Source organism: Oryza sativa, chromosome 2, assembly GCF_034140825.1.
Source record: "Oryza sativa Japonica Group chromosome 2, ASM3414082v1".
Classification (NCBI taxonomy): Eukaryota; Viridiplantae; Streptophyta; class Magnoliopsida; order Poales; family Poaceae; genus Oryza; species Oryza sativa.
In genome coordinates, this window is record NC_089036.1 from 19649688 (window position 1) to 19675164 (window position 25477).

A 25477-nucleotide genomic window follows, 5' to 3' on the forward strand; every position below is an offset into this window, starting at 1 on the left:
GGGGATTCTCTAGTTCCCGCGTTTTAAACCTTCGCCATCTTCGGATTAATTCTTGTAATACCCGGTCAATCGTACTACTAACTGATACTAAACCAATTGGACATATTCTTTGTCGTATATGCTAAATACCAAATTGGCTTACCACTTGGCCAAAACTACTTGCCATGCTACATTTACATCGTCACCTAATTAAACTGAAAAAAGGAAGAAAGAGTAGTCGCCCTGCATATGCCGTAGGAAAGTGAAAAGTGCGGTCTTGATCAATGGATGCACGCGTCCACCGATCCAAAATGGACCGAATAATTATCTCGATGGAATGGAATTGCACCGAGAATGAACTATACAAGTCATTCTTGTTGCACCATGATTGCCAATTTGAAGGGACCCCAAAAAAAAAACTACTCCCTCCGTCCCACAATATAAGGGATTTTGATTTTTTATTACAACATTTGACCACTCGTCTTATTCAAATTTTTTTTGCAAATATAAAAAACGAAAAGTTGTGCTTAAAGTACGGTAGATAATAAAGTAAGTCACAAATAAAATAAATAATAATTTTAAAAATTTTTGAATAAGACGAGTAGTCAAACATTGCAAGTAAAAACTCAAAATCTCTTATATTATGGGATGGAGGGAGTACTAAGATAGTAGAGAAAAGAATATGATCTCTCTGGGGCCTTGGGGGTAGGAATCACTGCCAAAAGAAAAAAAAAAGAAAGGAAAGGAGAAATGGGTGGCCAACATGACAATGCAATGCAATTAATTTGTTTTGTGACCTAGCTAGATTTGTTCATCAATTCCATTGGCGTGCAAGCCAAGATGTGATAGGATGCAAATGTATCGTGCATGTACATGTGTGCCAAGGGGAATTGAAGAAGTTGCAAGAAAGCAACAGCCTCTTTCTTTGGATGCAACAACAAGCTAGAGAAGAAAAAAAAAGTGCCTACTACTCATAAAACTGATGAGCAATTGCTGTGCTAGTGCCCCTACATGAGGTGGCATATTCCCATCTGAAAGCATGGGTGTTCGTGATCTTTAATTAGGTCTCCAACCAATGCAAGAAGACCTGGAGAGCAGGCAAAGGGAAAAATAAAAGGGCACTTTTTGTGGAACCCCCCATGACCATGAGTGAGTTTGAGTAGTACAACACCCTAGCTGCCTTAACTAAAACAAACAAATCTTGATTTGGTGACCCTGGGAAAGGTGCAAGGGAGGGAGAAAAAAGAATGTGAAAGTGAGATGAAGGAGATCTCATCTTTTCCAAGGTTGTGCATGCATGACCCACTTGAACATGTCTTGGACTTGTGATCATGAGTGCAAAAGATGCCACAAGGACATGAGCACCTTCATCTTTTCATTCACCCCATAGCTTTGTTGGAGCTCACTATATGTTTTTTTTTCCTTCTCCCCTCTCTTAAATCTTTTCTTTTCTCACTTTGGGAATCTACACATCCATCTATCCATCTATCTCTCTTTTTACCCACAGTCCATGGAGCTATCTGCTAGTATATGACATGATGATGCTTCACCTCATCACACATAGTACTACCTTTGCTTGTCATGGTGGTGACTAGATCCATTTTGGAATTGAAATATTTGCCTCTTTTCCTTTTCTCCATAGATGCATGTATGCACTGGTGGTGGTGTTGTCAAGGTCCAACTGCCCAAGCTCTCCCCCAGAAATAACAAAATGCATGTGCAATATAAGCTAATGAGGGATCAAATCTATCATCAAAAGGTAAACTAAGCATGGTTGGAATGGATTGGATGGATGGCTAGCTCACTCATCACAGGCCACTACTACCAGTACAGCAGCTTGGCTGGCCTAACTTGCTCATTCATTCAATCCTGCTGCTGCTGCTGCTGCTGGCTGGCCACCTTCCAAAAGGTGGTAGATAGTGTGGCGCCAAAGGGAAAGGGAAAGGAGTCTTGTGCTTGTGCAAGTGCAACACCCAGCATGCATATGCATGTTCAATGTCGTCATTGGATGGTGTGTGTGTGTGAGAGAGAAGAAGCAGTCGCATCTGCTGAGCTCTCTTGATCTGCTCGATGCATGATCGATCACCACCCTGCCAATAGTCCAATACTGCTGGTGTTGGCTGCTACTGTGTCCTCTTCCTTCGTCGTCGTCGTCTCTGCCTCGTGTGGCGCCAATGCGTGATGTGTCAGCAACTTTCCTCTTCTTTTTGTCACCTTTTTTTTTACTCACTTCTGTAGCTAACTGTACAAGATATATAGCGTGGTTTTTTTTAAAAAAAAATGAGTGAGAGTCGTAGCAAGTTTCGTTCTGAAATTTTCGTTGTGTATGTAGGTCGGTATCAAATCATGCTCCAATTTTGTAGCTGAAAGTGTAAGAGAGACGCCGACGTCCAACTAATCCGCTTATTATCCGCAGGCTAGCTAGCGCTTTCGTGGCTGATCACAATAACCACTCCCCATCCATCACAGACCGACCGATTCAGTATACTCTACTTCCTCTGTTTCACAATGTAAGACTTTCTAGCATTGCTCATATTCATTTAGATGTTAATGAATCTATACATATATATGTATTTGGATTCATTAACATCTATATGTATGTGGAAAATGCTAGAAAGTCTTACATTGTGAAACGGAGGGAGTAATTAGTTGCCACAAGTAAGTCATGCATACAGTAGTTCATAATCTTCGTCATTGGCAGTTGAATCTAGATAATCTGTACAAATAACCCTGTGTTGTTTTTTTAGACCTTAGATCATTCATTGACCCGGTTTCGCTAGAAAGCGCAAACTAAAGATCATTCCATTGAGAATCCTTCAATTCCTTTCTGGCACAAAACGAAGCAACGGATTAATTAATGTATAATAAATTAAATATTAGCTTAAAAACCTTTTAAAAAATAATTAATATGACTTTTAAAGCATCATTTATATAGAGTTATTTTAAAAGAAAACATATTATTTAACAGTTTGGGAAGCATGCGTGAAAAACAAGAGAGCAGAAGTTAAAAAAAATAAGAAAAAGAACACACCTTTAAAAGGAAAGTAAAGAGTTAAAAAGTGAATTATGGGATTTCCAGCTTTCAATCTACGCGCCAAAAACATAAGTATTAGAGCAAGTTCTATAGTATAGCCAACTACTAACTCCAAATTATTTATAGTCAATTTAATAGCCAATTCGTGCGATAGTTACCTGGAAACATAGACTACACTGTTAATATCCTACCTATTATACACACATTGCGTCTTAGGGTCTGTGCTATAGCTTCCTACAAATATATATCCCGTTGCTTTTCTCACTCTTTTTTTATCTTCTTGATATATGTTTAAACCGACTTATAGTTTGCTATTGTACCTGCTGTTAGCAGATGATGTGGCAGCAAGCAGCAAAGGTGCCGACGTGCGCAGGCGTCGGTGAGGCAGTAGGATAGTGAAGTCACGGCACCTGTAGTGATGGAGATTATTGTAGGTCGTTTTACGGTCGTTCTGACGGAAAACGTTAATATGTGAAATAATCACGTATTAATGCTATTGCTACAGGATGTGGTTGGGGTTGAGGGTTAGCATGGAATTACCAACAAAACGTTCTCATCACACGATCAGTACCGTTCGGCAGTGTTACCGTCAACTACCCAAAAAAAGGAGCCCGGTGTGCGTGTCCCTGGTGTCACCTGAACTGAATCTGCTGGGCCGTCCAACCATTATTCGTTGAAAAAAAGTTCACATCATGTCCTCTCACTATGGTCGAGTTTTATTCACGTCCCTCGTTCCCTCAACCACGATCCAGATACATAGCGTTCTCTAAGCATGTGTTTAGTTTGGGATAAAGTAAGTTGGTTGGACTCATCCTTGTTTCTATGATGTGATCATCCTGTCTATCTGTTTGGCATGAGTGATGTGATGGTCTTTTTAGGTGCTAAACCACATATCGATGAGACAAAAAAGTGGGTTGGATTGATCCGGCAATTTTTTAGGGATCAGTTCAACTCGAATCTCAGGAGAATAATCCCTTTCATGGATCATCCCATCCCACCTACCCTCAAACCAAATACAAAGTGGGGTTCGAAACAACCCAACCCCGTCCCTTGAACCAAACACATACTAACACTGTGTAAATTGAGTGTTTCAACGGTCTGGAATAGTGACTTGAGCCACCAGTTGTGCCGCCTGCAAACATCTAGCCTTGACACCAAAAACAGTTGGGCGACCGAACCGGGGGCAAGTCGAGTGAAAAGGAGTCTCACGGTTTGTTCTAAGATTGTTTGCGCGATCTTTTTTTGTTCTTCCCGGATGAAGAGAAAATGAGAGAAGAATGTAGGAACATCCTGCGCGGAAGCGGAACAGAAGAAATGAAAGATGATCAATCATTAGTAGCTAGAAAAGCCATCGGCAACGTTATCCTCAGGTTGAACTTCACAGTAATTGGGTTTGTTTGGTTTGTAAGATTTTTTAAAACGTAGGAATAGCATGAGAACACATGTGCAGACCTACGAATTGAAAAACATAGAAAACTTACCTATGGTTGTGTAGAAAACAATTTAAAGGATTGAAAATATTTGGTTGGAGTGGATTATTTTTTTCCCTTTAAAAGTGGAGGGACAGGAACTTTTCCTTTGATGCATTCCTTTGAAACGAATGACAGTATAGTGCCCATTCCAAAGCATTGCATATTCTTGTACTTTTCCTTTACAATTCCTTCGAAACTTTACAATTCCTTTGAAACGAATAAGCCCTAAGGTCTACTCCCTCCGTCCCAAAAAAAGGCAAACAGTAGGTTTCCGTGCCAATGTTTGATTGTCCGTCTTATATGAAAATTTTTTATAATTAGTATTTTTATTGTTGTTAAATGATAAAGCATGATTAATACTTTATGCGTGGCTTATCCTTTTAATTTTTTTCATAATTTTTTTTAAATAAGACAGACGGTCAAACGTTGGACACGGAAACTAGGGTTTGTCTTTTTTTGGACGGAGGGAGTAGGTTGTCCAGTGTCCACCCAAATAATCACATTGAAACAACAGCCACAGCCCACAGGCCATCCAATTATGCAATTAGAACATAGAACATGGTGCCATGGTGGTATGAAAAGTCACTGGAAATAAAAGCCATTCACATCTTCTGGCTGCTGCACAAGTAGTTAGCTTCGAGTTTGAGAATGAAAGGGACACTGGGGTAAAAGGGAGTGGAGGAAGGATGCAGAATCTGTAAAATGAATGAACACGTACAGCACCTTTCTACGACAGAATCCAGTAGACTTGTAGCCAACCCTTGCATAGAATCATATTATTGAATCTCCATCACGCAACGTGGTAATCTATAAGATGTCAAAAATGCTCTTACTCTTATTATTACAGTATCAAGTGTCTTGTGATGTGTGCTTGAAATCTCCAAGCGCAGGAAGGAGCAAAGCAAAATCACAAAATAGATGCAAGCTGATACTTGCTTGAACCTCATTTCAACCAAAAACAATCACGCGCACATGCAAAGTAGAAAAGAAGTCAATTCTCAATCCCTTCTTGAACAAACAAATACTACATAGTGGAAAGTGGAAACTTTATAATGGTGCACACGCACACTTGCTTGATTGTTGATGCTACACACCAACCAGATGATATTATGCTTCAGCAATCAACAAATTCTACAGTTGGTGAAAAATGATATGCAATCCAAATACAAATAATAGGCTCCCAAAAGGATATCCTATGGGGGAAACATTTTGTCACTAAGTGACTTCACACACATCTCAGTTGTTTTCCAACTTGTCCAATGGAAGATGTGCAACTATCATATTCACAAAAGAAAGAATACAACTAAGTAGAAACACACCACTAGAAGAGAACTAAAACAAAGCCAAAGATGATACTTAATAAAGATGCACCCATAAGCACCAAGGCCTTATTGTTGTGGCACTATTCACAGAAGACACAAGGTTTCATTTTATTTTATGTTTTGAAGGATAACTCAGGGCATCTATTCATTTGCTGCAGCTACAACTGTTACAGAAAGCCAGAAAAAGGCCGATTCTATTTGACCACATGGCATCAATAACTGTTACAAGCTACAGTAGATTATCAAACCACCCACACCAGCAAACCATAGTACCGGACCCTAAAAGGCTAAAACTCTACCTAATAAAACGACAAACAATGAGGCCATAGGATATGAATTGAAGTGAACCAATGGAAGACATAACAATGCAACTACTGGTCTCTGAAGATTGCACATACTAAATTGAAAGTACCAATATGTTCACCACATGACAAGGATCTTCTTAAAAGTGTGCCATCCAGGGTGATAGCGAGAACACTTGGCTTTGATAGCATGTCAAGTTTCATGCATTTAGTTCTACTTCAACAGCACAACATGAGAAACACCGTAGATCTGAAACAAAATAACACGCACAAGCTTATAACTTATAAGTGCATATACGGCGAGTGCAAAATACAACATGGAAGTCAAGAGGTGAACCTACGCCCTACTGGAGCTGGACATTCGAGAACAAGCAACAAACATAACTACAATCCACATTAACATCAATACTAAACCTAGAGCAGCTAATTACTCTAACAGCTCAGTTCATTGCCAATTCCAGCTTCTAGGTAGGAAACAATTTATTATATCACTAGAACCAACTCAGCGCGCATATCATCTGTGCACAACTTAAAATAAATAAGACTGAAGTAACAATGTCCTCTGATCACCTAACCTCATTATCCATGCTGGCCTTCTTTGTTCTTGTCGATGTCCCCTTACTAACAGGGTTGGAACAAAGAAATCAGACCCTGAGGATCTGCAGTTTAGTGGAGAATGCAATAGCGACCCAGTCAGGCTGGGTCGCTGACCATTGGAGCTGCTCAATCTCTGCCCCAGCAGTGTACGCCAATATGGGATCAAGACCGCCCTCAGCTGCCGCAGCAGCTGCAGCATTGCCATTTCCATTGCCACCATTGTTGCTCCCAGTGCCCATGGATGACAGGTCCCATATAAGGGCCTGCGAGTCATCCCCAGCTGTGCAAATGTGACAAGAGGAGTGTGGCGCCCATGCTATGGCGTTGACGGGCGAATGGTGGCGGTGGAGCTCGACCACCGGTAGTGTTGGGTAGCGGATATCAAGCACGACCACCTTGGGGCTATCCATGATGATGGTTGCCATGTACCTAGGGTCCTGCTTGTTCCACCCTAACCTAACCAGCGGTGTTGGCGAGGCAGCGCCGCCATCTGCACCTGCCGAATTGGAGCTGCCGCCAGAACCGGACTCGTAGATAATTGTGGAATGCTCCTTGTCCCGGAGATCAAACACGCGAACGGAGCCGTCGGCGGAGACGGATGCAAAGACGCCGGCACCGCCCCAGGCGATGTCGTAGACCTCCTTGTCATGGGCAATGAGCTGGGTGTCGACGGCCTCCCGCTCGACGTCCCAGATGGTGCAGGTGGTGTCGATGGAGGAGGTCCCGATGCGGCGGGGGTCGGCGTCGTTCCAGTCGAAGGAGGTGAGCGGGCCGCAGTAGTCGCTGTTGCGGTTGCCGTTGAGCTCGCAGCGCAGCTCGACGTCGGGCGAGGCGGTGCCGTTGCAGCGGACGGAGCCGGAGTTGGAGCTGGCGGCGGCGGCGGCGGCGGCCTCGTCCGGGGAGGGGATGCGCCAGATGCGGAGGTGGTCGGCGGAGGTGGCGAGGAGGTCGGGGCGGACGGAGTGCGGGTCCGGGACGAACATGGTCTTGGTGGGAGGGTAGGGGTGGTCGAAGGTGAGGACGGGGGCGATGTCGCCGGAGGACTCGTCGAGCTGGACCACCTGGACGTGGTTGTTGTGCTGCTCGAGCAGGCTGGCGATGGCGAGCCGGTACTTCTTGTCGCGCCGCACGCTCCAGTTCATGCCGTAGATGTGCCACCCGGCCTCGTACGTGTAGATCTCCGACCGCTTCGCCTCCCCGCCGCCGCCGCCGCGGCCCCCGCCGTTCCCCTGCTCCTGATCCGCCCACGCCTCGCCGTCCCCACCCGCGCCGCCTCCTCCCATGGCGCCGCCGCCGCCGAAGCCGAGTTGTTGGGGGGAGGGGATTGGGTGGGGGATGCGGATTTTTGGGGGGGGGGGGGGGGGGGGGTTATACTTTCTAGGCTTGTAGATAGAGGAGAATGCGGATTTGGGGGTTTCGCTTCGAGTTCGAGGTCGACGAGACGACTGGGTGGAGACGGGAGAGGAGAGACGAGGGGGAGTAGTAGCGATGTAATTGTGCTGGCCTGGGCTTATGGGCCGGGCTTGCCCTGGGCTATCTAAGGAAGGGCCCAGCATTATGTGGGGGGAAAAGTATACCGAAGGTCCTCTACTTGTCATCGAGTTACAAAATCGTCCCCTAAACGCAACATGAGACAGCTGAGTCAGTGTGAGACCCACGTGTCAGAATGCCACTTCATCCCCCTCCGTCTCTTTCCCCTCCTCTCCCTTCCTCCTCTCTCTCTCCCTCTCCTCTCGGGCAAGCTAGCCGGCGGGTGGGGATGAGGTCGCCGACAACGGGCGCGAGGACGAGGGGGTCGGCGGCGACAGGGGTGACCGGGTCGACGGCGTTGGATTCGGTGACGGCGGTGGCGGTGATGTTGAGGACGTTGGAGATGGAGATGGCGGAGGCGTAGAGCGGTGGGGAGCAGCGGAACACGAGGTAGGCGTCGCAAGGCCCCGTGGCGGTGGCGGAGGTGACGTCGTACTCCTGCTGCGCCCGAGGCGGCAGCCGATGGCCCTCGCCCGCGCCGTGCCGCGACGGCGAGGAGAACGAGGAGGAGGACGAGCGCGAGCATGGCGCCGCCGCCTCGGATTTGCCGTAGCCTCTTCGCCATCGGCGAGGTCTGCGGCCGCTGCCACCACCACCACCACTAGGGCTCGGGCTCCGCCGCCGCCACCACTCAGCCGCGGCGAGGAGGACGAGGAGGAGGACGAGCGCGAGCACTGCGCCGCCGCCGGCCACCGTCGATGGCTGAGAGGCTACGGCGAATCCGGATCTAGCCGCCTCCACCATGGGCGCCGGGTGCCCCAGCCGACGCCGTTTCGGGCGGCGGCGAGACGGAGGGGAGGAGGAAGGTGTGGCGGTGACCGGCGCGCGGGGGAGGAGGAAGGTGTGGCGGTGACCTGGCGGCGGCCGGCGCGCGCGTTGGATGCGGACGCGCGTCGCTGTACCGGAACCGCCTCGGCCCGCTCTCCACGAAGAACTCCTCGTCGGCAAGCTCGTCGTACACCATCTCGTCAAAGATGTCACCATCGGCGAGCTCTCCGGCTTTCCTCCATTGTGACACGAACCAGAGCACCCCTATGGCGACGAGCACAAGAAGCAAGCTGTAGAGTCCCAACACCACCCACACGTCCTTGGGGTCGATGCTGGTGGTGAACTCCCAGTACTACACTTGCTGCAGCTCGGCGGCCTCGCCCGTAGCGGCGAAGAAGCCGACGGCGACGGCATCGGGGAGGTACTCCATCAGATCGACGGCGTACCAGAGCACGGGATCCGTCGGGCCGCCGCCGCGTCGCCGTAGGAGAGCGCGACGGTAAGGTTCTTGGCCTCGCCGTCGTACGCGACGCGCTGGTGCGCCCTCCAGCCGTCCTTCATGCTGGTGGGACAGTCGACGGTGGCAGAGAAGGGAGAGAGATGAGAAAGAGAGAGAAGAGGGGAAAAGAGAGAGGAGGCTGATGTGGCCACGCTGACAGGTGGGGCCCACGTGGGTCCCACGCTAACTCAGCTGCCACGTAGGATAAAACCAGAGTCAAAACCACCTAATGACCTATCGTAACCGGTTTCGATTAGTTAAGGGACGTTGGATATCTGGTTTTGTAGTTAGATGACGATTTAGTAACTCGATGACAAGTTGAGGGACCATCGGTGTACTTTTTCCTTATGTGGGCTCGGCAGGTTGGGTTTGGGGAAGGGAACTGAAATTTTCTTTTTCTGTAAATATAAAAGAATAAGTTCATCTAAGGTCCCTTAACTTGTCAACGAATCCGATTTTTGTCCCTCAACCGGAAAACCAGATATAACGGGTCCCTCAACTATCAAAACCGGTGTAGATTAGGTCCCTCAACGGTTTTGATGGCGGTTTTGGCTGACGTGGCGTCTACGTGGCTAATTTGACTTGGTCTTCATCTGATGTGGCATTGACGTGGCGCTTACGTGACAATATGATCCGGAAAAATAATAAACTTCGCGGGACCCACATATCAGTTTCACACATAAAATAATAAAGAAATGGTGGTGCCCACGTGGGCCCCACATGTCATTCTCGGCCTCCTCCTTCCGCCTCTTTCTCCACCTCCCCTCTCTTCATCTCTCTCCGTTCTCCTCTCTCCAGGCGCCGGGGAGGTCCGGCAGCCGGCGCTACGCCCGCGGCGGCGGCGCAGCCGAGGGGGCAGAGTGGTGCAGCGGCGGGCGGACGCGCGGACGGAGTGGCGGCGCCCGAAGCCGGCGGGGCGGCGGAGCCAAGCGGTGAGCGCCAGCCTCGTCGTCGTCGTCTTCCAGCGCGCCACCACCCTCCACGCACGCTTCGTTGAATTTAATGAAATTTCGTGAATTTTATCATCTCTTGCCCTCTCCCCGCTGGCTTCGCGCGCCGCCACCGCCCCGCTCCGCTGGCTTCGCGCCGCTGTGCGCCGGCGTCCTCCTGCCGCACGTCTACTCCTCGTCGTCAGTTTGGGCATCATCGTCGTCGTCAGCTTGGTCAGGAGCAGCTTCGGATTTGGCAGCGACTACAGAAGCCGGCGCAGGCAGCTCTTGCACCGCACGCTCCAACCCTAAAACGAATATAACCCAGTGAAAAACTACACAAGCACACAATGGATCGATCGATACAGGCTCACGACGACGATCCGTGGCGCAAATTGCTCAGATCAGGAGAAGAAATAATTGATCCGCCGCAGGATTACAGTATCAGAAGCAGAAGTAATTGATCAGCACACGATCGATCTATGCAGGGTCAGGATTACTACCTGCAGATGAACTTATTCCTAACACTAATAAAGTCAAAAGAGAAGCCCACCACCTCTTGGCGCGCGCGTCCGCCCGCCGCTGCCCCACTCCGCCCCGTCGGCTTCGTGCCGCCGTCGCCCCGTCGGCATTGCCGGTCTCCGCCGCTGCCTCCCGCATGTCCGAGGAGAGGGGAGAGATGAAGAGAGGGGAGGTGGGGAAAGAGGACGAAGGAGGGGGGCCCACGTGGGCCCCACCATTTCTTTATTAATTTATGTGTGAAACTAATATGTGGGTCCCGCGAAGTTTATTATTTTTCCGGATCAAATTGCCACGTAAGCGCCACATCAATGCCACATCAGATGAAGACCAAGTCAAATTAGCCACGTAGGCGTCACGTCAGCCAAAACCGCCATCAAAACCGCCGAGAGACCTAATTTGCACCGGTTTTGATAGTTGAGGGACCCGTTGTATCTGGTTTTCCGGTTGAGGGACGAAAATCGGATTCGTTGACAAGTTAAGGGACCTTAGATGAACTTATTCCAAATATAAACAAAAGTTGACAAGCACTGAAATTTATGTGTCCTGAGAGCAAAGAGGTCAACAACATAAAAAAAGTTTTGTTTCAGCTTCCAGATTAAAAGCATGGTGCCTAAATTTGTTTCATATCCAAGCTTGTTTCGGCTTTCGCTTTAACTTGGTATGCTGCAATTGGCACGTGCAGGCAGAGCAATGGAGACCACCACAGAGGCTGAGTTCGATACTTGCTGTTGGGAACTACGCGCAGCTAGAACGATTTATTAGTATATTATTAATTAAGTATTATTTTTTTTCTGAAAAATAATCAAAGTAACTTTTGTATATTTTTTTTACACAATACGCACTGTTTGGTAGTTGAAAAAATGTGCATGTAGAAAATAAAGGAGATAATTTGGGAACTTCAAGAAAACAATTCAGCGTAGAAAAGCCCGCTCAGGATTTTTGCTACCATAGCACCGTAATGCCCAGGATTGCTTGCTATTGGGGTGACTACTGTTGTGGCAATGATGCTCATGATATAAACAGTTCCTATCTTGTTTATTTAGTTTGTTAATTGCGCTTTTGTGTATGGAAATGGTAATGTGTTGTACGCATGGTATGAAGTAATTCGTTAATTATGCATTAACAGTGTTTTCTATGGATGGGATCATAATGTCCAGTCATTTTTAAAATTTTCATAGTACCCTTTTAGGATCCATTGCCCTAGTACATGATATAGCAAAAGTTCAATGCATTAAATTTGTTTGAAGAAAATTATTTTAAATTTTCAACGCACTGATTATTTTAGTCTCATAAAACACACCTATGATTCACTCATGAATATTTCAAACTTTATCAAATTCTCTGCCAACCAGGCACTCAGCTTCCAGCAACTCCTCCATTCTCAACGGCACAATGAACATTTGCAAACAAACTAACCAGTCCATTGAAGGAAACCTAATGGTAGGGGTACATAAGGGATAAAAAAAATTGGAGGACATAGAAAGGATTGAGTAAATTTCAGGGTACAGAAGGAATTGGGTGAGTTTTGAAGGGCACACAAGGAATTTTCTCTTAAATAAAAGGAAAAGAAAATGCAGATTAGGTAGTGGTGCTTTGGTGTGTCCCATATTGCATGGGAAATTTGATTTTATTATGGACTTATGCCACATTTTCCCTCCGTTCAATAAAAACAAACCCAGTACAAGATATGATACATCTTAGTACTACAAATCTGGGTGAGACGCTTTAGATTTGCAGTACTAGGATGTGTCACATCCGGTATTAGTTTTTTTTTATGGTTATGGATGGAGTATAGTTGAGAGTGTTACTATTTGTCCATGATTTACTGACATCTTAAAAAATGTTATAAAGTTGATGCACTCTTTTGTCACACCACCTATTGTTACCAAGGTCACGGACAAAATAAGGTGAGCTTTCAACAAAATTTTAATGAGATTAGTGATGTGTTGGATTTTTGTTTCTTGAATGTGTGCTAGGGGATGTAGTCATGAGGATGTGAGTGTAATGTGGCGTTGCGCGTGCATATGCCGTGTAATCGTAAAAAAAAGAGAAAATACGAGAAAAAAATACTTTCATCCTTGTAATGAAGTGAACTTGAGATGTTTCAAATACTTTCCACTGTTTCAGTAAAAGGTGATCTGGAGTAATTTTTCCATTTGGATAGAAAGTAGTATGTTTTTTAATTAATCTACATTTTAAAGGTGCTGTTCGAAGAATAAAAATAAAAAGTTACAGAAAAAAATTATAAACCAACGGCTGTGTTTAGTTCACACTGAAATTGGAAATTTGGTTAAAATTGGGACGATGTGATGGAAAAGTTGAAAAATTATGTGTGTAGGAAAGTTTTGATGTGATAAAAAAGTTGGAAGTTTGGAAAAAAACTTTAGAACTAAACACGGCCTAACGTATAAGAGTAATCTTTAGGCCCTGTTTAGTTCCCCAAATTTTTTTCCCAAAAACATCACATCGAATCTTTGGACACATGCATGAAGCATTAAATATAGGTAAATGAAAAAACTAATTGCACAGTTAGAGAGGAAATCGTGACACGAATCTTTTGAGTCTAATTAGTCCATGATTAGCCATAAGTGTTACAGTAACCCACATGTGTTAATGACGGGTTAATTAGGCTCAAAAGATTCGTCTCGCGGTTTCCAAGCGAGTTATGAAATTAGTTTTTTCATTCATGTCCGAAAAACCCTTCTGATATCCGGTCAAATATTCGACGTGACACCCAAAAATTTTCTTTTCACGAAGTAAACAGGCGCTTACCTGAGTGAAACACCAATTTTCTGGTCCGTGCGTGCATCCCCGTGGGGGTGGGGGGGGGGGCATGTCCTCGTGGGGAAGGCTGTCACAAAGAAAGAGGTCGGGACAAACATTGAAATGGACACATTCCTAGTGAATGAATAGACCTTTTTTTTTTCAAGATCAGTTTTGTGACCATGGAAGGCTGTTTAAATCGCTTGTTTTGTCAATTTCATGTATCTGTTTCAGAGTCCAACAGGCAAAAACTATGTTTAAAAAATAATAATAATATGGTAGCTTTTGATGTACAACACTACGGACATGTAGTTTTAGCTCATGAACACGATAAAAATTTAATCTGTAAGGAATAAACACTTTTAAAGTTTAATTATTTGCATTGGATACCGCACTTAGAATTTTTATTTCTGGTTGAATAGAGGATTTTTATTTCCGGTTGAAATTGGACCTGTTTGGTGAGATGCACGTCAGCTCTCAACTTCTCATGTCTCTCTTCTCTCTTGCTTCAAATTTTGCCCATCTGTTAATTCCTAGGCGCATCTGGGAAACCTGTAGTGTGAGATCATGACATTACTGTGACACAGAAATCACGGGAAAGTGGATCTTGTCGTTCTGATCTGCTGATTCTCCCATTTAGGATTTTCAGCAATTTCCTATGTGCATTCCTGTTTTGGGCGGTGAGTATTTTACCATTTCCTATGTGCATTTAGGATTAACCAAGTCACGAGCCCATCTTAATCTACTTAGCTTAATTAATCACGCAGCATAATCCACTATTAATTCCACTTGATCAACTCCAAAAATATTGGTGCCTCCTACAAGGGACTCTCACGTTGAGCAGCACGAGAGAATTTCATGCTTACAAAAAGCAGAAAAATCGAACACACTAGCACACTAGCTAGCTCGGACAAGAATAAAATCATGCCAACGGATTTATTATTACCTGATCCAACTTAATTACAGGCAGACGATGGAAACACGCATATATAGCTAGCTAATTAATCAACCGATCTCTGTACTTCACCTAGAGGTAGCCGAGGAGATGGTCCGCGAAGGAGACGGTAGCCGCCGCCGCCGCCGCCGGAGACCCAGCGGCGTCGGACGGTGACGCGCCGCCGCCGCTGCCGGCCGGTAGGTCCCACGGGCTATCCTGAAGCTCCGTTGCAAGTGGAGCCAGCGGCCGCCTTCCTCCTGCCGCCGCCGCCGCCGCCGCCTTCTTCTCCGGCTTCGTCGTCGTCGACGACGACTGTACCTGCAGCAGCTGCAGCGCTACCGCCGCCGGCCGCCGTCCCCGCCGCCGCCGCTGCTCCCTCCGCTTGTGCACGTACTCCTCGTGGATGAACACCTCCATCGATCCCTGCCTCTCCGGCAACCTCCCCTACGCCTAGCTACCTAGCTACCTATACTCGCAAACACGAGCTAGCTCATTGCAATTTCGTGGTAATTAAGATCTAGAGAAGACGAGGCAGCAAAAGCGGAGGGGAAAAAATTATTTGGAGGCAAGCACAGCAGAGAGGGCAGGGTTGAACAAAGCTGCACCGAAATATATAGGACCCCTTCTCCATTAATTATTGCTGGATTTTTCACAATTTAGTCCTTTTAAAAAACTTATTTCGCAAATAGTCACTAAAAAAACTTATCCAAAAAATAATCATTTTTTGACGCCAGAGTCACTGGCGCCAGCCTCCTTCCACTGTGGCGGGGCGGCGCTGAGGTGGCAGGGGGAGCGCGCCAATGTGGTTGGCGCCGCCCCCCTCCCCCACCCCAATTTTCTTTCTCTCATTTTCTTTTGATATTTTTTTTTCACACTTAGGAGCACACAAGAACCAACCATAGAAAAATTAAACTTAAATGGATAAAATATGTGACTTGTAGAATTTTACAAAGCTCTGCTGAAAAGTCCCCCCCCCACTCCCCGCGCTCTCTCCCTGCTCTTCGTTTTGGTTTTTCATATAGTAAAAAAAAGGTAGATTAGATTTCGAACACTCTTGAGCCTTTTTTTTACATCTTTTACATCCTATAAAAAAGTTAGGGTTTGTATTTTATTAGTTATATTTGGGTGTCATTTCTTAAAACAGGCGCAATTTTTTCATACTCAGAATCAGGAAAATAATATAACCACGGACATCTACAGAAAAAGTTACATCCGTGTTCGATGAAATTATAATCTCCAAATTCCGCTTGTAAGATTGTGTTTTCGAGGCGAGAAACTTTTCGACAGAGCTTTAAAAAATTCTACAAGTTACATATTTCGTCTATTTTCTATGGTTGGTTGTTATGTGCTCCTAAGTGTAAAAATATATCAAAAAGATAAAAAAAAGTTGTACATCTCTCTCCTCTACACTAATTAAAATTTTTCTAGGAGGGGTGGGGGACAAGAGGACGGCACCAGCGACTCTGGCGTCCAAATAGACAATTTTTAGGACAAGTTTTTTCAGGGGTTTATTTGCAAAAAAAAAGTATTTTAAAAGCTCCAAATTGTGAAAAATCTAGTTAATTATTGTCGTGCTTAGGTTAGCTTAGCCACTTGTCCTATAGCTAGTGACGGTAAGAAAGCGGTGACAGTTAATTAACCATTGATGCTGAACCACCGGACCCACCTAGCGATGCGGAGAAAATGGGCAGTACACGTGCCACTGGTTAATGGACCTGGGTCCCACGTGTCATACTCACAAATATCAGGTGTCTAATTTGCAATTTGTACACCGTGGTGTTTGAAACCGATGAAGTTGATGATTAAGTTGGCTCATGTAGAATGAGAAAGGTTAGGTTCGCGCACGTAAAATGAGAAAGGTGTTGACGCATGATTAATTAAGTTTTAATTATAATAATTTGATAAATAGATATATTTGATATTTCAAAGCAACTTATATATAGAATGTTTTTTTACAGAACACACCGTCTAGTAATTTGAAAAATATGCTAACAGAAATGAAGATAAAATCCGAATCTTATAGCAACTTCCATGTTTAAATTCCAACATTTTTCTTTAAATTTTTAACTTTTCCGTCAAATCGAACTTTTTTACACACACAAACTTCCAACTTTTCCGTCATATTATTCCAATTTCTTCAAACTTTCAATTTTAGTGTAGAACTAAACATAACCATAGTGTCATGAAGAAATTTTTCCACAAAAATATGAAATTGACTGGGTAATAGTAGTAGTAGTATGTTTTTCTTTCAGGAATCTGATGCTTTGTTTCTTGTGGGATACAGGAAGCAAGTACTACCACTGCTGCTTCTCTCTCTCTCTCTCTCTCTCTCTCTCTCTCTCTCTCTCTCTCTCTCTCTCCATCCAACTCGATCTTATCCGGTTGCCAGCATCAAGGGTTTGCTGTTTCTTGTCCCCATCCGCTGTTAGGGCTTTGATTAATGCTTAAGATGCGGTCATGGATGATGTGGCAGCCTCGCAGAATTATTATTATTATTCGGGTGGATCAATCAGGCGTGTCCTCCGTTTTCGTTAGGCTCAAAATCTGAATCATGGCGAGTGGAGAACCATGGCCTTCTGTCTGCAGCAGTTGACGCTTGGATTGACACCGGAAAGGAATCTTCGCTGCGAAATGAAAGCAGCACAGCATCTGAACCAAACCGCAAACAGGTATTTGTGCGATTTGGAATAGGATTTGATACGGAAAACATAAGGCATCGTCGGGCCACCAAATATAAGCGATCCTGGCTATATACATGGACCTTTTTTTTTTCCAACAAACCTAATCGATGGTTATTTTAAAATCTTCGCATTTTCAATAAGTAGCTCGTTTTCAACTTTTCATAATTTCATATAATACGCATACGCCTGGTTATATTGTAGCAGTATCTGGACTTGAATATGGCAAAGTGTTCATTATTTTACGGCACTGTGTCTGTGTGTTCTAACCCAACTTAAATCCAAAATTCACTGTAGACATTTACTACATCCTTTTCCTTTTTTAATAGATAGCAGCATTAACTTTTGAATACACGTTTGATCACTCGTCATATCTAAAAAATTATTTAATTATCATTTTTTTGTTGCGAGTTGTTTTATCACAAAAGTACTTTAAACATAATTTATATCTCATACATACAATTTTTAAATAAAACGAATGATCAAACGTGTTTCTAAAAGTTAACGGTATTATCTATTAAAAAGGGATGGAGTATAAGCTTTTCTCCATTTCATGTTTACTTTTGTTCAGTAAGGAAACGTTAAACGTCTTATAATTAAACAAGAAGTATAAAGAATAAAGGGGTGGAGGACATGCCGAAATGCGAAACGAACAAGTTCATTTTAGGTAAGAAGCTCAACTCTCAAAACCAGTACAACCAATATCCTAAGGCAATTTGGATGGCAGTTTCATTAGATATGACATCTACGTGGCTCATTTGATTTGGTCCTCGCCACACGTGCCATTGACGTGGCACTAGAAGCAACATTAAAAAAATAAAACAAAATATGTGGGCCCTAGTCAAACAAAAAGATAGAACAAAAGTAGTGGGCCACACCTCCTCCACCTCCCCCTCTCTCCTCCAGGCTCCAGCTGGTGACACTACCTTTCCTTTCTTCCCTCTCCCTTCCCAGATGTGGCCAGCGGCAGATGTCGAGCTCAAGCGTCATCACTATCGACTACCTTCGACACAACTCCTCCCTCTCCCTTTGGCGCGCATGGCGGCATGGCAGTGGTGGTGGCCGGCGGTGGCTACGGTGAGCGGTTGGCGAGGAGGAGGCTCCGTTGGTCGGTTGGAGGCGAGATGAGGGAGCCAGTGAGCTCTTCAAGGCGAGGGAACCAGCGAGGAGGGGGCCACGGCTGTCCGTGTCGATTGAGGAGGATAGGTTGGAGGCGAGGGAGAGGGACGGGTTGGGCCGCCTCATCGTCAAGCTCGGGTTGCGCCACCTTGTCACCGAGGTCAAGCTTGCACTAGACTCAAGCGAGCAAGCGTCCTCATCAATGTTGACGCTCCAATGTCTCCCCCCAAATCCTTCTCCCCTTTCCTTCAAATCGTGAAGGCTCGATGGCGCTGCTCCTCTAGCGGCTAGTGCCATCAAAGTTGAAATGGCAAGCCGCCACGGTCGGCCGTGGTGACAATGTTCTCCTTGCCGCTATTCCACATGATGGTTTTCAAGCTGTTGACGTGGACCATCTCCTTGAGGCATTGACGCGTTGACGAGGATTGCTCCCTTATTCCACATAATGGGTTTCAAGCTGTTGATAGTGCACACGTTGACGAGGAAGCAGTTGAGAAGGAGGAAGCCAGGCGAAGCTTGTGGAGGATAAGGAAGGTGGTAGTGGAGGCCTCGGAGTAGGGGCGGCTGAATCGGAGGAGGAGGAAGCTGCATCGAGGTTGCCAATGGCGAGGAGGACGGGTCGCATTTGGACCCTCCCTGACAAGTAAGGAGCTGCTCGCCGCTAGCGTGCCTACTTCTCTTCGTCACTGCACTACCATCTGGACCAACCAACCGAGGTCAAGGCTGAGGCTAGCTAGACTGGCAGGAGGAGGAGAAGCCGAGGCTGCAGAAGGAGATCGACACGTGGGCCCTGGTTTTTATTTCTTTTCTTGGGACTGATTGTGGGTTTTGCTATTTTTTATATATTTTTTTCTAATTGTTATGCCACGTAGATACCACATCAGATGAATACCAAGTCAGTGCACCACTTGGGTGCCACGTCCGCCGAAATCGCTATCCAAAATTGCCTTGAGATTATTTGTCCTAGTTTTGGAAATAGAGGAATGTGTTATACCTGATTTTATACTTGAGGAATGTGATCCAAACTTGACCCTCAGATAAGGGACCAAAGATGATTTCAAATCGAAAGTCATTATCAACGAGTCCGCATTTGCCAGTACGGTATATATATTTTACACTAAAGTTACTTCAAGAAAGTACCATTTACGCTATATGCTGAAACACACCATGAAAGTAATATTTAGTTCTATATCATGACGGAATTACTTACCCAAGTGACAACAAATCTACTACTACTGTATAGTACCTTAGGGCAGATGTCAGCATCTGAAAGAAGATATCACACGATACTTTTAACTAGAGAAAGAGACAACGGAGATAGAAGATTGTTGCTGTGTGAGTTGATTATATATTGTCTAAATATAACATGAAAAGATTATGTGACATCTTTTCTTACTATTTTCAAAAAAAAATATGTGTGCGCACTGTACATGCCACATAACTTTAAATAGTCGCGAAATTGCCTCCTAATAAACTCTTAAAGAAAGAAACAATGACTAGCAACATCTCTGACAATCCTATTAAAAACATCCACATATACGTGATATTTATGAGCACCAAGGACTTCATCACTACACTACTGGCGCTTTCTAAGGTTGTCCGAACTATTATTCATGCTCTGGTACGTGCCTTTTTTTAGATACAATGGAACAAACATATAGTATCAAATACACGTCGGGAACCAACAATTTGACAATGAAAACAACATGATTTTGTTCCTTGTAGGAAAAAAAAGAGCTAGCAGCACGAAGTGAATGTAAGTCAACTGATTAGGTTTTTTATGATGGAACAAGCCCACCAAGTTACAAATTTTAGATTTGACATCGATACTCTATTTACGGCTAATTATTTTTTAGCGGTAGATGGCGTATCTCTCGACAATGATGTGTCGACTTTATCAAAATATACCTCCTCAGTCTTTTAGAAGTGCTCATATGTGTTGTGAGTGCACTTGTACTGTCTTTCGAAGGAAAAAAGGAGCTAGCAGCATTTTATTTTCGCTCGATATTGTGTGCAGTACCTCAAGAAATTACAGGTGCAATTCTATTAGCAAGTACAAGTAAAAGATTTGGAGTACTAGAGTTGCTAAGCAGGCCCAAAGAGTCCAAGTAAGCACTCTCCAAGGCCCAAGGATAGGCCCACAGCCCAAACCAAGATACGAATATATTTCAGGGTGCTATTTGCAAATTTCTTCCACTCTATTCATCCCTCCAACACTAACCTCGACGGCGGCGGCGGCGGCGGAGGGAGAGGATGGAGGCGATGGCCGGTGAGCTGGAGAGGCTGCGGGCGGAGAGGGAAGAGCTCGATAGCCGCATACGCCTGCTAGAGTCGCAGCTCGGGGCTAGCCCTACGCCCGCGGGAGAGGGCGACGCGGCGGGGACAGGGGCAGGAGGCGGAGGCGGCGGTGGCGGCGCCACCGCGTGCCCCATACGCCGCCGTGGGAATGGGTTCGCCGCCGCCGATGGCCTCCCGGCCGATATGATCTACCGGTACAGCCGCCACCTCCTCCTCCCGGACTTCGGGGTCGAAGGTTAAGCTCAGCTGCTCACACATGGCGCGTTATCGTAGCCTCAGCGTAGTGGAGACTCTAGTGACTTTTTGTTAGCTATGTCGCAGGCCAGCGTAAGCTCTCGCAGTCATCGATTTTGGTGGTGGGCGCTGGAGGATTGGGCTCGCCCGTGGCACTGTACCTAGCAGCTTGTGGTGTTGGTAATGTTACTTCTTGTTGGTTGTTACTGAAGCTGTTCTTGGCTAATTGGTTTTAGTTTTATAAGGAAGCAGTTAGATTGTTCTGAATTTCAATGTGCTCCAATTATTCTCCTTGTTGAGAAGAACTAATCATGTTTGTATAGCTAGCTGACGGTGGGATTAGATGGATTACTTGTGATGGTCCTTGACTTTCTTGGAGTAGGTAATTCATTGCTTTCTTGCAACCTTCTGTCTTCCTAGGTTGCTTGGGCATTGTTGATGGAGATGATGTTGAGCTTAATAACCTTCACCGACAGGTACAGATAATTTGGCGTGTATTTTGTCCATGTATCTTCTGTTCTCTAATACTTTCATTATTTTCCCTTCTGAATTATTTGAATGATGTTTGATTACTGATTGATAACCGTAGGAACATAATTTGTATTCACTTTCTAGCTAGCAACTTCATAATCACTCAACAGTGGGTCATTTTGTTCTCGAAAATTCACGTGGCATGTCGTTCTCTGTTTTTTTTTTCCCCTTGAATGTCCTCTCAGATAATCCACAAAGAAGCATTTGTTGGGAAATCAAAGGTGAAGTCAGCGGCTGACGCCTGCCGTGAGTAAGCATCTGTATTTTTAACAGATTGTCGTTATATAGTCCATCCATTGAAATATTTATGGTTCAAAGAAGATCTTTCATATTGAGGCTACTGCTTCTGTAATGTCAATATGCTATTTCTGTTCAGGATTAATTCGTCTATCAACGTGATGGAGTACCATCATACTTTGAAACCTTCCAATGCTTTGGAAATCGTGAGAAAGTATGCTATCGAAACATTAAGTGTCTTGAGACAATATATTGTGCCTTTTAGAGTTTACTGAATTTTTTTTTCCACTGATGGATCAATCACAGATATGATATAGTTGTAGATGCCACGGACAATCTTCCTACTCGATACATGATCAGTGACTGTTGTGTGTTGCTGAATAAGGTAAATTCTTGCTTCCGAGGTAAATAATGCAGTCAATACTTCAAATGTTCATCAGGGGAATACCAATTTTCATCTTAGCATGTAATTTAGTGAGTTTCAGTCAAGATACTGAGCTGTTGTGTACTAACAACTAAAATAACTTATGTTTATTTCACTTACCATGGTTTCATTGATGAAATACTGATCTTTTTAATAAATTATGTGCAGCCTCTTATATCTGGTGCAGCCTTAGGTTTGGAAGGACAGGTAAATCTCATTACTCCTGATAATCTTCATTCTTGTAGTTCACTTTATTCTTTTTTTATTCATGCACTGACTTCTCTAACAGTTGACTGTTTATCATCATAATGGAAGTCCATGCTATCGATGCCTTTTCCCAAATCCACCACCAGTGGCAGCCTGCCAGAGATGCTCAGACAGTGGAGTTCTTGGGGTTGGTAAGTACTGAGTAAAATATTAACGAGTGCTTCTTGGTCATAACAATAACTTCCCAGAAGGGGAAACATAAGTTAGAATATTTATTTTAAATTTTGTTCAAGGCTTGAACCACATACACAAGCTTCTTTGTTTTCATAGTTACTGATGCTTCTGACCATACAAATGAACAATCACTTTATAGGAAGTGAAACATCAGTTAGAATATTTGTAAACTTTACTTAAGTGCATACATTTTCTTATCCTTTGGTAAATTGTAAAAACATGAATTACTTGCTCATAGTATACAAATTGAAATTTTGGTCATTCCCACCTATGCACCTGAACCTACTTCTCCGTACAGCCTAGGTTGGCTGGCTACAAATATTGTTTCTGTTATAGGTAGAATATGCATATCATACTGTGAGTATGAAGACATTGTACTGAATAAGATGGCATAAACTTCATCCCTTGATTCCATCTTTTCTGTAGATAATTTTGCACTAGTAAACTAACTACTCTTTGTTGACCTACAGTTCCCGGAGTGATTGGCTGCCTGCAAGCTCTAGAGGCTATAAAGGTTGCTACTGATGTTGGTGAACCCCTAAGTGGAAGAATGCTACTCTTTGACGCTCTATCTGCTCGTATCAGAATTGTATGCCACTTGACTCCAGATATGTCTTGTGTTGCTTTCTATTTCCTGTACTACACTATTATACCATGCATCAATTTGGTTGCTACTTGAACAAGATATTCACACATTAGGCAGTTTAACGAGAAATTGCATATCTTCATGTTATCTTGATGAAATTCGACAATGTACCTCGCACTGTGACCTGCCTGCTCATTCATCATGCTACATCATACCATAGTTTAAACATGACATGTCAATGCATGTATTAGCTATTTTAGCAACTGTGCATGAGTGCATCACAGTCAATGGGCGCACGTAGTCTCTCTCGTATCTTTTATCTTAGCAGCAGTCTACTAGCTGTAATTACAATATACCAAGTGGGTTAACCTCATATGGCAACCTGTGTTCTCTGACTCCAATCTTGAAAATGGCCTTCAAAATAATATGTAATATCTGTGGTATATGTTGTAACAAGATCATTCTCAGCATCACTCAGTTCAGGGAATAGTCTGTCTTGGTTGTGTTCATGCAGTTCAGATTTTGTTATCTGTACCCAATTTATAACATAGAAAAACTGGATTTTTGGTTAGTGCAGATGGTTTGTTACGGAAATGGATTATGAACATTAAGATAGTTTTACTAATTTTGCTAACTCCTTGTATTTTTGTCAGCATTTTAAGTACTAATGATGTTGAAACCTTTGCTTTAGGACCAATTTACTGGGAATAACTTATCTATGCTTTTTTTATATTCTCTGTTTCTGTTTTTCTTCTGCACAAAATACAAAGTTAATTCTGTTTCCTTCACTCTCTTCATGAAGTTCATTACTGAAACTTACATATTTCTGCAGGTCAAGATTCGAGGAAGCTCGACTGTTTGCACGGTTTGTGGAGAAAATTCAGCTTTTACTCAAGATGATTTTCAGAAGTTTGATTATGAGAACTTCACGCAGTCTCCAATGTCTGATAAGGTATGTCTCCAGATCATTGACTTCACAATTTATATTATTTATCATTAGCATTCTGTATGTATCACTGAATTGAAAAAGGAATGCTGTCTGTCTAATCTGATCAACAGCTGAACTTAAATACTACCTGTCTGGTTAGCAAGTCCTTTGGATATTGTATGTTGTAATGTAAATAAAGTGAGTTTCCCTACTAGGAAAATTTAGCTAATCGTTAGTCTAATACAGAAATATGGAGCGAGGCCATTTTAGTGGATACCACTAACACCTCTCTACAGCCTGATTCGGATTATGCAATTAGGAGATTGGAATGGGGTAAAAAGTGAATGAATTTCAATATAACATCTAAAATTCATGTTCTGGAATGGAGTGCATAAATTTTAAGTTATCTGAAAGAAAGAAAAACATTAAAGTTTTATGCCATTTCACTTGCTGTTGCGTTCTATGCAGTCAGCTCCAAGTTTGGACATACTTCCAGGAAGTGCCCGTGTCACTTGTAAAGAATACAAAAGGCTTGTTGATAATGGTGAACGCCATCTTCTGTTGGATGTACGACCTGCACATCACTTCCAAATTGCTTCTGTTTCTCAATCTCTGAACATCCCGCTCTCCGAGTTGGAGGAGAAGCTTCAGATGCTCGAGACCTCGTTGAAGGACACGACGGACGCCTCCTCATCAGACAAACCGCCTTCCCTTTATGTTGTTTGCCGAAGAGGCAATGACTCGCAAATAGCCGTTCAGCTTCTACGGGAGAAGGGGTTTCTTTCTGCAAAGGACATAATCGGTGGCTTGCAGTCCTGGGCACAAGATGTAGACCCTGATTTCCCCGTGTACTAGTGAAATGGATATAGTGGTAGTCACATTTGAGATTACATGCTCAATTTTTAAATCTGACACGAGATTTTTACTGGCTTGTCATGAGTATGTAAAATATAGAACCGTTAACTTTTCATCCTTGACCACCCTAATAGAGTGGTTTGGGATGACATGTTAATTGACGGAGCAATATGGCTTAAGGCTGAACTTTTTTATCAAATATTTTGAACTAGTAATAAATTCCATAATGAGCGAAATGGAGTATAATATATCCACAAAAATGGTGTATCAAGAATGTTATTTAAGTTCTAAAAGTAGTACTTTTAAGGTCCATTACACTTCCATCCGTTCAAAATTTATGTAGATCATAGATATTACTTGTGCAAATGAGATTTTTAAAGTCACTTACTAATTATTGAAACTAAAAAAGTATTTATGGCTTGGGCACATCAACACGTCACGTAAAACGACTCCAATTTGTGCGTGTTTTTTCTGTTGTCTCCTTAGATTGTT

At 44.0% G+C, this 25477-nt stretch overlaps 3 protein-coding genes across 5 annotated transcripts; 1 reads left to right on the forward strand and 2 right to left on the reverse strand.

The window, feature by feature from the left end:
* Positions 1 to 4987: 4987 nt before the first annotated feature.
* Positions 4988 to 8163, reverse strand: LOC4329512 (WD repeat-containing protein LWD1). Of its 3 annotated transcripts, none has more exons than XM_066307447.1 (3): positions 6685 to 8163; positions 5209 to 5292; positions 4988 to 5100 (listed from the first exon to the last, which is right to left on the reverse strand). In XM_066307447.1, exon 1 carries the CDS (start codon positions 7987 to 7989, stop codon positions 6754 to 6756), a length of 1236 nt encoding a protein of 411 aa, XP_066163544.1. In that variant the 5' UTR covers positions 7990 to 8163; the 3' UTR covers positions 4988 to 5100; positions 5209 to 5292; positions 6685 to 6753. The 3 variants fall into 3 exon arrangements, with proteins under 3 accessions (XP_066163544.1, XP_066163543.1, XP_015627230.1); XM_066307446.1 differs by having other exon boundaries at positions 4988 to 5103; XM_015771744.3 differs by lacking the exons at positions 4988 to 5100; positions 5209 to 5292 and adding an exon at positions 5900 to 6359.
* A 6309-nt stretch (positions 8164 to 14472) lies between these two features.
* On the reverse strand, positions 14473 to 15239 carry LOC4329514 (uncharacterized). The gene has a single exon (XM_015768541.3). The coding sequence runs from the start codon at positions 15069 to 15071 to the stop codon at positions 14745 to 14747; it is 327 nt and encodes a 108-aa protein (XP_015624027.1). The 5' UTR covers positions 15072 to 15239; the 3' UTR covers positions 14473 to 14744.
* Positions 15240 to 20646: 5407 nt separating this feature from the next.
* Positions 20647 to 25245, forward strand: LOC4329515 (adenylyltransferase and sulfurtransferase MOCS3-1). Its single transcript, XM_015767830.3, has 11 exons — positions 20647 to 20984; positions 21071 to 21163; positions 21404 to 21459; positions 21700 to 21764; positions 21891 to 21965; positions 22058 to 22136; positions 22344 to 22382; positions 22465 to 22573; positions 23087 to 23205; positions 24035 to 24154; positions 24599 to 25245. The coding sequence occupies exons 1-11, from the start codon at positions 20705 to 20707 to the stop codon at positions 24983 to 24985; spliced, it is 1422 nt and encodes a 473-aa protein (XP_015623316.1). The 5' UTR covers positions 20647 to 20704; the 3' UTR covers positions 24986 to 25245.
* The last annotated feature ends 232 nt before the right edge of the window (positions 25246 to 25477 follow it).

Excerpts from the sequence above, each read along its gene's own strand:
- LOC4329515 (XM_015767830.3), top strand. The coding sequence starts at position 20,705 with ATGGAGGCGATGGCCGGTGAGCTGGAGAGGCTGCGGGCGGAGAGGGAA. Across the intron at positions 22,574-23,086 it reads CAGTGGAGTTCTTGGGGTTG|TTCCCGGAGTGATTGGCTGC; the intron begins GTAAGTACTGAG and ends GTTGACCTACAG. Across the intron at positions 24,155-24,598 it reads AGTCTCCAATGTCTGATAAG|TCAGCTCCAAGTTTGGACAT; the intron begins GTATGTCTCCAG and ends CGTTCTATGCAG.
- LOC4329514 (XM_015768541.3), bottom strand. The coding sequence starts at position 15,071 with ATGGAGGTGTTCATCCACGAGGAGTACGTGCACAAGCGGAGGGAGCAG.
- LOC4329512 (XM_066307447.1), bottom strand. The coding sequence starts at position 7,989 with ATGGGAGGAGGCGGCGCGGGTGGGGACGGCGAGGCGTGGGCGGATCAG.